Here is a 15,587-nt window from a genome sequence, read left to right on the forward strand (position 1 = left end):
ACCATTCTGGACTTATCATCTATGAAATCCATCTCTACATATCACACTGCATCGAATCATCCTGGACTTATCATCTATGAAATCCATCTCTACATATCACACTGCATTGAATCATCCTGGACTTATCATCTATGAAATCCATCTCTACATATCACACTGCATTGAACCATTCTGGACTTATCATCTATGAAATCCATCTCTACATATCACAAAATATTCTTTACTAATAGCATACTGAATTATACTAATATTTGACCCTGTAAGTTTAAATATTCACTATATTTATTCAGAAATACATTAGCACTATTATAATGTCGAACCCCGTGTAGAAGAGTTGTCAGCTATGACCATAGCCATGCTGTTAAGGAATGAACACAACAAATAAACCGGTCAATTTGAGTCACTCTTCATGTTCCCCAATTAGTGCAGTGCATACCTGTCTCCTCACCAACCAAACCATGCATGAGATTTTCAATTACTGGACCATCTCATCAAAGAGACGATCAAATTCAAGTACAGCAGGAAGTTTAGACGTATACATCTTAGGGCTGGATTGAATCCTTCGAGGAAGTATCGTGGAACATCTGCAGTGAAATGTAAAGGTCATTTCTGATTGAGTCGTTTACCGTAAATGGAATCTCCATGAACGCGGGGAACATTGCCTTTAATCAAGCTATACCGCGGATCTTAACATGATTCTTCCGCGATACGAATTGAAACCAGGCCCTTAGTTTCATCTCATCATACTAAGCTAAAGTTGACCAATTCCAATACATTGTTTTGGCAGTAGTCATCTGTAATGACACCACTGGGCCGGGATTTAACTGGAAGTACAACAAGGGTGGTCATAGAAGTATTATGTCTGTCATTTATATGACATATATTTTACTTTATTAGATATCTTAAGCTGTATCTGTAAAATATCTATTAAAAACATTCAATGGGACAATGATGATGATAGCTACATTTTGAAATCTGCAATCCTTTTAAAAATCTTTTTGTCCTAAGGACACCCTTGGTGAACTTAAATAGTAGTATTCCTCTACCATCCCCCAGCACGATTCTGTTAACATAGGTGACAGACAGGGGACTTTGGACAGACAGTGTTACTGTGTTGCAGTAGCACAGTTGAGCAGGATTTTGTAGGAGGCAATTTACTAAGCACTGCTATTTACAGCGAAACCAATATTGAGTTAAAGTCCATCTGTTACTGCCTCCCCACACGCAGAAGGAGAGAGGTGGCGATGAAACTGATAGGCCTTGTTTAGCCCAAGTTACCCCTCTCATTTCAACCGTACAAATAGCTTTCTGTCACTCAATATTTACTATACTGGTACTACACATGAGTGCAGTTACTGTGTGTACATGTGTGAGGGTGTGTGTGCGTGTGTGTGTGTGTGTGTGTGTGTGTGTGTGTGTGTGTGTGTGTGTGTGTGTGTGTGTGTGTGTGTGTGTGTGTGCATGTGTGTGTACGAGTGTGTGTGTGTGTACGAGTGCGTGTGTGTGTGTGTGTGTCTACGAGTGCATGTGTGTGTACGAGTGCATGTGTGTGTACGAGTGCGTGTGTGTGTACGAGTGCGTGTGTGTGCGTGTGTGCGTGTGTGTGTGTGTGTGTGTGTGTGTGTGTGTGTGTGTGTGTGTGTGTGTGTGTGTGTGTGTGTGTGTGTGTGTGTGTGTGTGTGTGTGTGTGTGTGTGTGTGTGTGTGTGTGTGTGTGTGTGTGCAGGACTGCCTGTGAGAGTGTCAATAGGAGTGTGATTTTGTGCGAAGGTACATTAATGGATCTAGGCCCTGATTTTGGTTCAGCGTTAGACTCCTGTTTTTTTTGCAAGTTGGTACGAACGAAAGAGAAAAACTCCCCTTCCTCATGAATCTTCTTATCCTTTTAACAGGGTTTCGGTTTATTTTCCTCAGTCCCATTCTATATGACTTGTGATTGACATCAGTTCATTGATCTATATCTCTATATATCTATATTTTCGATTTTTTAAGTATTAATTTAAGGATTATTTAACCAGGAACTTTGCCTCTTGAGATGTGCACATCTCGCTTTCAAGAGGGGTCCTGGAGCTGACTACTGTTGAAGGTAAACATCTGTTATCTAATGACAGCATTTACACCTTAATCCAGCTTAGTCAAAATCAGAACCAATGACTGCATTTACCGACCGCAGCAGAGAACAGGGCTAGAGAAATCAAAGCTGTGACATGACAACATTTTCCAAGCGTAGGTCCAAATTCCCAAATCTAACTTTACTAAACCCAAACACAATAAAAACATTAACGGTAGAACTAACTTATTCGATAATTGTGTGTACACACAAGACACCTGACAAATTCTCTACCCCAGGCAGCAGCCCCATAGCCCCATAATCTGCAAACATATCCAGAGCAATGTGCAAAACATATGTGTTTTCAAGTTATTTTCTTATTGTTTTGTGTATGAAACTTGCAGTAGTTGCTATACCAGGACTAGTTCTGGTGGTGAAAGTACAGTGTCATACATCTTCACCTGTTCCATCCCTCTCATCTTCAATGAAAACATGGACCTGTTTATAATGACACAACTAAAATTCTAATTTATCTCGTGAAATTTGTATAGTGGAAGCAGTTGTAACTGTAAAGCAAATATTGTGACCACCTCTCTCTTTGCTACTTCAGTGCAGTGTGTCTATAAACTACAATCTAAATTATGGTTACAACCAAGTACAAGCGGAGTACAGCGAAAATCTCTTTATAATGCAAATATGTACCATGACCTTAAGTTTGTGAGGTCGCTATTATAGATGCGTTTTTATAGGTAGTGCAACTGTTTTACTTTTACTGCCATAGTTAAGGCTACACAAGTTTAAATCTGCTATTTAAACTTGGTTGACTATATACACTACCGAGTATTTACAGTAGTCAGCACATCCAGCCGTGTGACGCTCACCTGGCTTAAATGAATGTTACTATAGCTCCTACTTATTCATATGCATTAATAACACGTTTGTTTGAGCATCATTGATTCTTTTGAAAGTACCTCACTAACAATATACAAAAAAAAATCTAGAAAGCATGACGTTATACAATGCACATTGTTGTTAGATACTGAAATGATCATTATATCTAGCTACTGCATTGACGTATTTAACAACTAAAGCCGCACTACTGTTGCGTTGACGGAATGCACAACAACACAACAATAGAATCAGACAGGAGACAAAAAGGCAGCCAACATTGTCACATCCAGCTTTTGCACAATAGCACCTCACTCAGGTGCCTCTCTTTCTCTCTTTCTATCTCTCTATCTCCTTCTCCCTCTTTGCTGTACTGTACGTATGTGTGTAGAGTGTGTCTGTGTTAAGGGCTTAGTCTGAGCTGCAGGGTTGAGTCTCTCATCCCTACTTCTCTTCTACAGGTCCTGGCTTGGCCTTTATTGCGTATCCTAAAGCTGTGACTCTGATGCCAATGCCCCCGGTCTGGGCTGCTCTCTTCTTCTTTATGCTGCTCGTACTGGGTCTTGACAGTCAGGTAGGAGCAACTTTACACTACTGGACACAACACTTAAATGGTTGCCATTTGTTACAAACTTAAAGTATCTGGACCAGATTACTCTCAATTCACCAAAAACTGGTTGTATCAACAGTGTTTCTACCTCTTTTCAAACCCCCCCATTGAATCAATGTGGAAAATGCATTGGATTTGTAAGAAGTCATCAACGTGACATCAAAGAGTATTTCCTAGTGTTTTTCACTTAACTTTGTACCTAAATCCAATAACATGTTGTGTTGAATTCACATCAGTTGACAACTCCACCCAATGTAAATCAAAACTAGACGTTGAACTGATGTCTGTGCCCAGTGGGAAGCTTACTGAGTACAATTATGTTTGTGTTTTCTCCTCTTCTATCCACAGTTTGTTGGAGTGGAAGGTTTTGTAACTGGGATTCTAGATCTCTTTCCTGGAAAGTATTACATGCGCTATAAGCGTGAAATCTCTGTGGCAATCTGCTGTTTAATGTGCTTTATTATAGATCTCTCCATGGTTACACAGGTAAGCCACTACCGTTTGACGGGTGCTGATTCCATATTGTGTAACATCCATATCAGATGGTAATCACAAATGATTCACAATTATTCATTATTTCTCATGTGTGCCAACAGGGAGGGATGTATGTCTTCCAGCTTTTTGATTATTACTCCGCCAGCGGTATGACCCTGTTATGGCAAGCATTCTGGGAATGCATAGTTGTCAGCTGGGTCTACGGTAAGAAACATTCACTTTTGTGACAATTGATGTATTACCGTCCTATAAAGAGTAAATACAAGTTTTATTAGTCGTATGTACAGGATACACATGGTATATACCGTATACCAGTATTTGTAGTTGTGCTTGTCGTCCATTCTTAGACAGCTCGAGTCTCTAACCGTGCCGTTCTGTGTGTACAGGTGCTGACAGGTTCATGGATGACATTGCTCGTATGATTGGTTACCGGCCTTTTCCTTGGATGAAGTGGTGCTGGTCGTTTATTACTCCGTGCGTTTGCATGGTAAGTGATGTACAATACTATACACACACAGTGGTGTAGTGGAGGGCGTACGCAAGTATACGCCGTATACCCACTTATAGTTCAGTGGGCATCGCGTACACTCAAGTCTTAAACCCCACGATGCATATCAAAATGGCGTAGTGGAGGTAAACACCGTATCATTTAATAAGGCTGATGGAACACATCAGAATGTCTAGCTTAAAATGTTGGTCAAGTATTATTTCTTCACATTTTAGGCACAGCAACGTGCACACGGCAGTAGGCCTTCGGGCAAATGTTCCAAAAATGCAATCTGCGGGTATATACAGTTCTAAAATGCGCACAGCAAATGCGCGCGATTTCATGGACAGAGATGGAAGTATCTGTTAGACAGAGGGGAGATCTAAAGATGCAACAACGATCATAGGTTGCTCATTTGATTAGGATCATGCCTTTGGCTGCTAGACGATGAAATACAGTTGAAAGAAAACCAATAGAACAGGAGAAAGCATATGAGGAAGTCTTTATTAAATAATACCTCCACATTTGGTGGGATGGTGGGATTTTAGCTATAGGTTACTTTGAAGCAAAGTAAGACATGACTCATAATATGAAGTAAAACATAAAAGTTCCAGATAATTAAGGAACATCTGCTAGATGGAAAGGCTTTCCCAAAAACCTTCTCTATTAAATGTTAACTACAAAGTGGTCTTTGCCTACGTGTCAAAATGATATCATGATTATTTTCATCAATCCAGTTGCCATTTGTTTTGCAAAATCCATCTCATATGTGTTACAAAATATCTCTAACTAAACAACAGTGCTAGGTGCATGCATATTAGGATTATAGGGTAACTACACAAAAAATATAAACGACTTAGATTTTTCCCAGACCTCCAAAGTGTTCTCCTGATGTGGTTAGAGCATTGTTATGGACTTAGAACATCCAATTTAGTTTTTCTACAAAAAAAAAATGTGATTGTGAGCGAAAACCTGACTTAGTTGACAGGCTCATTCATCAGTTTCAATAGTAAGCCTACTATTAGCCTACTTGCACAGTACAGCTTGGGTTGTCCTGACTGTGAAAGACCAATATGGGATTGATCATTTTAGGTCATTCAGAGTGTTCGCTGTTTCTCATAGAATTTTTCACACAGGGCAGCTTTCCTTCGGGCTGTTTAAGAAATGTTTGTCAAATTAGATAATACCCACTTTTCCAGACACCAATACACCACTGTATACACACTTCTAGTCATGACTTCATAGCCTGTCATTGTAAATTTGTGCCTAATTGACCTGCCTGGTAAAATAATCATGTTTTTTTGTCCTTCCAAAGGGTATCTTCCTATTTCACCTGTTCAACTACAAGCCTCTTACCTACAACAATACGTATGTGTACCCATGGTGGGGTGAGGTGATTGGTTGGTGCATGGCTCTGATGTCCATGCTCTGTATCCCTGTCAGCGTGTTGTACAAGCTCTGCAGGGCCACGGGAACCTTCAAGGAGGTCAGTATCAATATCATACTGTGTTCCTTACCAACATGGGTGGCAGCTAGCCTAGCAGTTAGAGGGTTGGGCCAGTAACCGAAAGGTCGCTGGTTTGAATAACCGAGCCGCCAAGGTGAAAAATGTATCGTGCCCTTGGGCAAGGCACTTACAGTGAGGGAAAAAAGTATTTGATCCCCTGCTGATTTGGTATGTTTGCCCATTTGAACAGTGAGAGACAGAATAACAACGAAAAAAAATCCAGAAAATCGCATGTCAAAAATATTATAAATTGATTTGCATTTTAATGAGCGAAATAAGTATTTGACCCCTCTGCAAAACATGACTTAGTACATGGTGGCAAAACCCTTGTTGGCAATCACAGAGGTCAGACTCTTCTTGTAGTTGGCCAGCAGGTTTGCACACATCTCAGGAGGGATTTTGTCCCACTCCTCTTTGCAGATCTTCTCCAAGTCATTAAGGTTTCGAGGCTGACGTTTGGCAACTCGAACCTTCATCTCCCTCCACAGATTTTCAATGGAATTAAGGTCTGGAGACTGGCTAGGCCACTCCAGGACCTTAATGTGCTTCTTCTTGAGCCACTCTGTTGTTGCCTTGGCCGTGTGTTTTGGGTCATTGTCATGCTGGAATACCCATCCACGACCAATTTTCAATGCCCTGGCTGAGGGAAGGAGGTTCTCACCCAAGATTTGACGATACATGGCCCCGTCCATCGTCCCCTTGATGCGGTGAAGTTGTCCTGTCCCCTTAGCAGAAAAACACCCCCAAAGCATAATATTTCCACCTCCATGTTTGACGGTGGGGATGGTGTTCTTGGGGTCATAGGCAGCATTCCTCCTCCTCCAAACACGGCGAGTTGAGTTGATGCCAATGAGCTCTATTTTGGTATCATCTGACCACAACACTTTCACCCAGTTGTCCTCTGAATCATTCAGATGTTCATTGGTAAACTTCAGACGGGCATGTATATGTGCTTTCTTGAGCAAGGGGACCATGCGGGCACTGCAGGATTTCAGTCCTTCATGGCCTAGTGTGTTACCAATTGTCTTCTTGGTGACTATGGTCCCAGCTGCCTTGAGATCATTGACAAGATCTTCCCCTGTAGTTCTGGGCTGATTCCTCACCGTTCTCATGATCATTGCAACTCCACGAGGTGAGATCTTGCACGGAGCCCCAGGCCGAGGGAGATTGACAGTTCTTTTGTGTTTTTTCCATTTGCGAATAATTGCACCAACTGTTGTCACCTTCTCACCAAGCTGCTAGGCAATGGTCTTGTAGCCCATTCCAGCCTTGTGTAGGTCTATAATCTTGTCCCTGACATCATTGGAGAGCTCTTTGGTCTTGGCCATGGTGGAGAGTTTGGAATCTGATTGATTGATTGCTTATGTGGACAGGTGTCTTTTATACAGGTAACAAACTGAGATTAGGAGCATTCCCTTTAAGAGTGTGCTCCTAATCTCAGCTCGTTACCTGTATAAAAGACACCTGGGAGCCAGAAATCTTTCCGATTGAGAGGGGGTCAAATACTTATTTCCCTCATTAAAATGCAAATCAATTTATAACATTTTTGACATGCGTTTTTCTGGATTTTGTTGTCTCTCACTGTTCAAATAAACATACCATTAAAATTATAGACTGATCATTTCTTTGCCAGTGGGCAAACGTACAAAATCAGCAGGGGATCAAATACTTTTTTCCCTCACTGTAACACACCCTCACAAAACCTGTGGAACACTCAACACATTTCTATTAGATTATGAAAATAATGGTGAAGACTTAGCTTCGAGTAAGGGAGGATGGAAAGGAATTTACTGTATAAGCCGTGAGAAAAATAAAATGCATAACATACGAAACTGTAAATAGTTAAGGGAAAATCGGAACGTGGAAACCCCAGTTGACAGTTGACAGCATGTAGCCTACTCTTTGATTATAGCTTTTTATATATTTTTTAATTTCATTCTCACCCATCAGAATGAGTAATACAGCAGTTTGATTAGTATGGGTCTCCATGTCTTAAAGGAACATGTTTTCTCCTCCTTCAGCGTTGGGAGAAGCTGACCAAACCACAGTGGGGTCCCCATCACCTTGAATACATGGCGCCTGATACTGACATAAAGAGCCTGGCCTCCCTCTCTGCCAGCACAGAAGACAACAAGGTTATCATCTTTGAAAGTGGTATGTAGGCTATAGCCTACAGGAAAGCCTTTGACAACACTCTGAAGACCAGATGATCATTGATGTAATAATTGATGTATTCATTTGGGTCAATGACACAATCAAAAAGGAATCACCTGGTAATTACGTGCAATTAATTAGAGGATGCAGATAATGTACACAGACGGTTCTCTACACCTATACAAAATCAATTCACAACGGTCTATTGGACAGTCGATAATCTTCACCTGGGATGTTGATAATCAATGTCCTGATTGGTCCATTCTATAAACAGGTGCCGTATAGTCTTTGGGGAGGGGGGGGGGGGTGTAGCCCACCACCTCACCCAGTATGGCAGAATTTTTACAGGCTATCTTTAAGACTGATATGGAATTTCTTGAAATTACACATTACTGCAAGACCAATCATGTGGTACGGAGGGTTTGTGTATCAACCGGTGTAGTTCTCCTTCATAAGAGATCTTGCATAAAAATCTTTTTGGCTAATTTGATACATGAAAATATATGTATTACACATTGAGAGTAAGCATTTCAGGGTAAGGTCTACTACACCTGTTGTATTCGGCGCATGTGACAAATAAAGTTTGATTTGATATATGAATATATAATTAAAAGCATTTGTTCAAATTGATATTATATCATATACTGTATAATACACTACAGTTTGTCGGTTTGGCTGAGTTGATATATAAAATACAGAATTTTTTCCAATTGACTTCAATATTCTGGCTTCTTTAGGCCCCTGAAGTTATGTAGTTGCCAAACTGTCAAAATGATCATCTTTGATCATTGATCTTGTGTAATGTGTCTTTCATGGCGACAATAGTCCTCAGAACTTTAGACATAAACTAAAGATTGATTCAGTGCCAAAATGGAGCATACTTGTCATTCTCTTGTTATTGATAGAGAATGGTTTTGGTTGCCATATACACTATCTATTTTTATTTGCCTAGATCAGTCTGATATATATTGTGTCTTCCGATTTAACTGTCTGATGTTTGGGAACATCTTGAAAGAAAACAATGCAGCTCTTACTCATGAAGCAGTTTAGATGCCTTGAAACATTTTCATTGATAAGTGTGTCTACAGATATATATTTTCTAATCAACAATAATCACTAAATTGAACAGTTCTGTAAGATTTAAGATCGCTCTTCTCTAATTCAAAAAGGTGACTGGCTGATATATTGCTCATAATGGCCATTAAAAACAAATGATCCGATACTTCCTCTGGCATTAACTTGCAAAATGATCACTTGGCCAAGTGGTCAGGATTTACCTCATATTTCAACCAACCTATTGTTACAAAGACAAGTACATCTCTGCAGCATGTAGGAGGACAGTATTTGGATCTAACTACAACATTGCCACAACAAGTAGCTGCTGTGCCATTTGCCAGTGACTGGAACAGGGTGAAGAGTAACTAACTGTAAGGTGTTATATCGTGAGTTTAACTCTGAGTATTACACACACAGTATTAATGTTGCAGCCGTACAGAAGCTGGACACGTAGATCATTGCCTTATGTTGTTTGTCTTAAATCTAGAGCCCATATGTCAACTCTGACTAGCCATATTCTTACCTGGTCCACTGAGGAACAGTCTTGAAGATAACCAAATGGAAATTCTGCCATTTACCATGATATGGATAACATATGATTTATTTCGATATTGAAAAGATCATTAGAATGTAAAATATATTAAATAATGCAATGCTAAAAACTACATTTGCACATTGTAAAATATCTCGCTAGCACTTTAAAAACAAATCGTGTTAGAATAACAATTTTTGTTTTGTTTTACATATTGTAAAATAAATCAGAGATTTTATTTTGTGAAGGCTTTTATTTTGCTTATACATACAGTATAAAAAAATATATTGAATATCTTGTGTGTTATATTTTAAAGAGTTTGATGCAGTATGTAATTTTGATGAAGATTTCTAAGGGGAAGAGCATGCGCCATTGAGATGCTGCGATGCAGTACTCCTCAAAAGGCTTGTGTGATTCATAACACACAGAAGGGATTTTTGGTTTCAAATATCAAGTGCTCCAGTGTTAAGTAGCCTAATAGATTATTTGTGTGTGTTTAATTACAGTATTTCCCTCAGACCACCCAGAGCTCAGTTAAATGTTAAAATTTCTCAGAAAGACCTTCTAATTTGGTCCACACAACACAAGAGTATTAATTTGATTAAGAATTAAAAGATTTTGGAATATTTTTTTACTTGGGATTTCATCATTTTCAACATATTTCACGTCTGGCTTCAAGTGTAATTTATGTTCTCTACTTAGAAGCAGTGTGCTCTCATTTGTAAAAAATAAAATAAAAATAATAATCATTAAGATTAAAAGGTCCTCCTTTGTGTCAGATATTACAGAATTTGACAAGAAACTAAACTCTCTTTCTGTATATGCCTTTTGACTATCTGCCACGGTCCTCCTACACTAAACCTGGCATATAGAAAATACTCTAATGCTCTCCCACCTTTCAGAATGGAAAACCACATGGTAAAAGTGGTGGGTTTGGTTGTTGGTTATGAAACTTTGAGACAGAACAATCATTCCCTCCTAAATGTAGAACTAAATGCGCCTTTCATACTGTTGGTCTATGGACATATGTAAGGATGAGGACACAAGGCAAGTTTTATAGCAAGGCTATGGTAAAATAAATGTTAAAGTTAAGAATCTATTTTAACAATGTTTTTTTACATTGGCTTTCCTTATAATACTCCTAGATTATAGCCTGGGTTGGTCGAAAGGTGAAACATTTAAATGTAGTCATTAAATGTAGAAAATCTAAATGAAATATACATAAGCAAAATCATATGTATGGTGTCATCTTTTGCGCTCTGCCAAATTGTTCTCGACAGTATCTTTAATCCAAAGTATGACTCACAAAGGGGAAATGTTGAATTGATAATGAAAGCCTTGTGGATCTATTCCATATCATACAAAATTGTAAAAAAAAATGTAATCGATATGAAAAAATACTCATTCCCCATTGCTGAATATGATTTGTTTATTTTAAAATCTACATGAAGTCTTTTAAAATGTTCTGTTTATTTTCATAAACTATACAGACCAATTACCATAGTTACCATGGAATACGTTGTACTGTAATGATTGTATACAGTACATTAAACTGGAATATCCATCATTAGCTGAGAAAGACTAACGCTAACCAACTATGCAAAGCTGTAAAGAAACACTTGTTGCGACAGTTGACAGTTGAATAGTTCTTATGGCATCTGCTGTATGATTGACAGTGAACAGATAGTAGTGCAAATGGGGCCACAACTCTCCCCTACACAGCTATCTCTCTTCCTCATCCCCTCTCCTTTTCCACAATGTCATTTGGAGTTTTGTTTTCACAAATCCAACACAAAGGCCTGGAAAGAAGGGTACAATCAAGCCTGAGAAAATGGCATTTCATCATCCACTGAGTCCTTTGGCAAAGGATACTGTCTTGAAAAAGATATAGTAACACTTGACTTCATCTAACTGTTATTGTACTCTGTGTCATGTAAGATCTAACATCAGTCTTCCATTCATAACATAGAATAGTGATAAAGAGATGACTGTAACCTATGTTGACATCCCAAGTGTTCCATCAACCTTGTCCCTCACAATTTATGAAGGGATTCATGCTTAATACCACTGTGATTCTGTGCTAAAAATCCACTCGCCCTATTCAAAATAACAAAATGGCAATAAAACTTACTTCAATAAAAATATTCTGTCTTTGTGCATAGATTTGAAATTGTCGAACCAACTTTCAACAATTACCATTTGAAACATCTCCGGATTAAATTGTTCATTTGAATCCAAAAGGATTTACGTTTTATCCCATATTTTCAACTGGCAGACACTTAGAATCCCACCTTGTTACCTGGTAACCCTGTAATGGGTTCATGGTTCTGTGCTTGCACTGTGAACAGGTGGGAAAAGTCATTTTATGGTCAAGAGGTTCATTCAAGCTCACATCACTTTATTAATCCAGAACATTATTTTCACAGAAATTGATAGGTATGAACCTCGGAGCCTGTAGGCATTAGCGAACAGCAGCAGTACGTTACCCACTAATTCAACTCAAACCATGGTCACCACTGTAAGGGGAGGCGATGGGATAGTTAATGCAGTTCAAACCGGTTTTAATGACAAATGCCCAGTTTGTCAGTGAAGTGCAGCTGCCATATTAAGCCAGGGCTCCAGCATGCTAAAGTTGGTTGGCTATGTTTAGCCAGTGCCCTCTGAGCTCTGGGCTATTTCTGTCTGGAGTCTAGAGCAGGTCGGCCTTCAGTCCCAAACTGTATCTGAGAGGGACAGCTGCCCCCCTCCCAGCACCTCAGATACCCCAAGACATCCCCAGAGCAGGAAGCCATAGACACCCAATAGTGATGGGGTCTGATCACATTGGATTGACTGGCATGGAGGCCTGGAGGTTAGCTGTTACAGATCACATTGGGTTGACTGGCATTGAAGCCTGGAGGTTAGCTGTTACAGATCACATTGGGTTGACTGGCATTGAAGCCTGGAGGTTATCTGTTACAGATCACATTGGGTTGACTGGCATGGAGGCCTGGAGGTTAGACATTTAACATTTACATTTAAGTCATTTGGCAGACGCTCTTATCCAGAGCGACTTACAAATTGGTGAATTCACCTTATGACATCCAGTGGAACAGCCACTTTACAATAGTGCATCTAAATAATTTAAGGGGGGGGGGGGTGAGAAGGATTACTTTATCCTATCCTAGGTATTCCTTAAAGAGGTGGGGTTAGCTGTTACAGATCACATTGGGCTGACTGGCATGGAGGCCAGCTGTTACAGATCACATTGGGTTGACTGGCATTGAAGCCTGGAGGTTAGCTGTTACAGATCACATTGGGTTGACTGGCATTGAGGCTAGCTGTTACGGATCACATTGGGTTGACTGGCATGGAGGCCAGCTGTTACAGATCACATTGGGTTGACTGGCATGGAGGCCTGGAGGTTAGCTGTTACAGATCACATTGGGTTGACTGGCATGGAGGCCAGCTGTTACAGATCACATTGGGTTGACAGGCATGGAGGCCTGGAGGTTAGCGGTTACATATCACATTGGGTTGACTGGCATTGAAGCCTGGAGGTTAGCTGTTACAGATCACATTGGGTTGACTGGCATGGAGGCCAGCTGTTACAGATCACATTGGGTTGACTGGCATGGAGGCCAGCTGTTATATATCACATTGGGTTGACTGGCATGGAGGCCAGCTGTTACAGATCACATTGGGTTGACTGGCATGGAGGCCTGAAGGTTAGCTGTTACAGATCACATTGGGTTGACTGGCATGGAGGCCTGGAGGTTAGCTGTTACAGATCACATTGGGTTGACTGGCATGGAGGCCAGCTGTTACAGATCACATTGGGTTGACTGGCATGGAGGCCTGAAGGTTAGCTGTTACAGATCACATTGGGTTGACTGGCATGGAGGCCTGGAGGTTAGCTGTTACAGATCACATTGGGTTGACTGGCATGGAGGCCTGGAGGTTAGCTGTTACAGATCACATTGGGTTGACTGGCATGGAGGCCTGGAGGCTAGCTGTTACAGATCACATTGGGTTGACTGGCATGGAGGCCTGGAGGTTAGCTGTTACAGATCACATTGGGTTGACTGGCATGGAGGCCTGGAGGTTAGCTGTTACAGATCACATTGGGTTGACTGGCATGGAGGCCTGGAGGTTAGCTGTTACAGATCACATTGGGTTGACTGGCATGGAGGCCTGGAGGTTAGCTGTTACAGATCACATTGGGTTGACTGGCATGGAAGCCTGGAGGCTAGCTGTTACAGATCACATTGGGTTGACTGGCATGGAGGCCTGGAGGTTAGCTGTTACAGATCACATTGGGTTGACTGGCATGGAGGCCTGGAGGTTAGCTGTTACAGATCACATTGGGTTGACTGGCATGGAGGCCTGGAGGTTAGCTGTTACAGATCACATTGGGTTGACTGGCATGGAGGCCTGGAGGTTAGCTGTTACAGATCACATTGGGTTGACTGGCATGGAGGCCTGGAGGTTAGCTGTTACAGATCACATTGGGTTGACTGGCATGGAGGCCTGGAAGCTAGCTGTTACAGATCACATTGGGTTGACTGGCATGGAGGCCTGGAAGCTAGCTGTTACAGATCACATTGGGTTGACTGGCATGGAGGCCTGGAGGTTAGCTGTTACAGATCACATTGGGTTGACTGGCATGGAGGCCTGGAGGTTAGCTGTTACAGATCACATTGGGTTGACTGGCATGGAGGCTAGCTGTTACAGATCACATTGGGTTGACTGGCATGGAGGCCTGGAGGTTAGCTGTTACAGATCACATTGGGTTGACTGGCATGGAGGCCTGGAGGTTAGCTGTTACAGATCACATTGGGTTGACTGGCATGGAGGCCTGGAGGTTAGCTGTTACAGATCACATTGGGTTGACTGGCATGGAGGCCTGGAGGTTAGCTGTTACAGATCACATTGGGTTGACTGGCATGGAGGCCTGGAGGTTAGCTGTTACAGATCACATTGGGTTGACTGGCAAGGAGGCCTGGAGGTTAGCTGTTACAGATCACATTGGGTTGACTGGCATGGAGGCCTGGAGGCTAGCTGTTACAGATCACATTGGGTTGACTGGCATGGAGGCCTGGAGGTTAGCTGTTACAGATCACATTGGGTTGACTGGCATGGAGGCCTGGAGGCCAGCTGTTACAGATCACATTGGGTTGACTGGCATGGAGGCCTGGAGGTTAGCTGTTATAGATCACATTGGGTTGACTGGCATGGAGGCATGGAGGCTAGCTGTTATAGATCACATTGGGTTGACTGGCATGGAGGCTAGCTGTTACAGATCACATTGGGTTGACTGGCATGGAGGCCTGGAGGTTAGCTGTTACAGATCACATTGGGTTGACTGGCATGGAGGCTAGCTGTTACAGATCACATTGGGTTGACTGGCATGGAGGCCTGGAGGTTAGCTGTTACAGATCACATTGGGCTGACTGGCATGGAGGCCTGGAGGTTAGCTGTTACAGATCACATTGGGTTGACTGGCATGGAGGCCAGCTGTTACAGATCACATTGGGTTGACTTGCATTGAAGCCTGGAGGTTAGCTGTTACAGATCACATTGGGTTGACTGGCATTGAGGCCAGCTGTTACGGATCACATTGGGTTGACTGGCATGGAGGCCTGGAGGTTAGCTGTTACAGATCACATTGGGTTGACTGGCATGGAGGCCAGCTGTTACAGATCACATTGGGTTGACAGGCATGGAGGCCTGGAGGTTAGCGGTTACATATCACATTGGGTTGACTGGCATGGAGGCCTGGAGGCTAGCTGTTACAGATCACATTGTCAGCTGAGAGGGGGATTCTTTC

At 41.5% G+C, this 15,587-nt stretch overlaps 1 protein-coding gene across 1 annotated transcript in view; it reads left to right on the plus strand.

Moving 5' to 3' along the window:
- The window catches only part of slc6a8 (solute carrier family 6 member 8), a 28,899-nt gene extending 16,979 nt beyond the window's left edge, over window positions 1–11,920 (plus strand). Inside the window, exons 8-13 of the mRNA XM_064956420.1 lie at window positions 3,399–3,511; window positions 3,896–4,033; window positions 4,144–4,246; window positions 4,429–4,529; window positions 5,845–6,015; window positions 8,058–11,920. Coding sequence (XP_064812492.1) covers window positions 3,399–3,511; window positions 3,896–4,033; window positions 4,144–4,246; window positions 4,429–4,529; window positions 5,845–6,015; window positions 8,058–8,198 — 767 coding nt within the window. The 3' untranslated portion in view covers window positions 8,199–11,920. The remainder of the gene's footprint in view (window positions 1–3,398; window positions 3,512–3,895; window positions 4,034–4,143; window positions 4,247–4,428; window positions 4,530–5,844; window positions 6,016–8,057) is intronic.
- Window positions 11,921–15,587: the final 3,667 nt, after the last annotated feature.

Source organism: Oncorhynchus masou, chromosome 33 (assembly GCF_036934945.1).
Source record: "Oncorhynchus masou masou isolate Uvic2021 chromosome 33, UVic_Omas_1.1, whole genome shotgun sequence".
NCBI classification, from domain to species: Eukaryota; Metazoa; Chordata; class Actinopteri; order Salmoniformes; family Salmonidae; genus Oncorhynchus; species Oncorhynchus masou.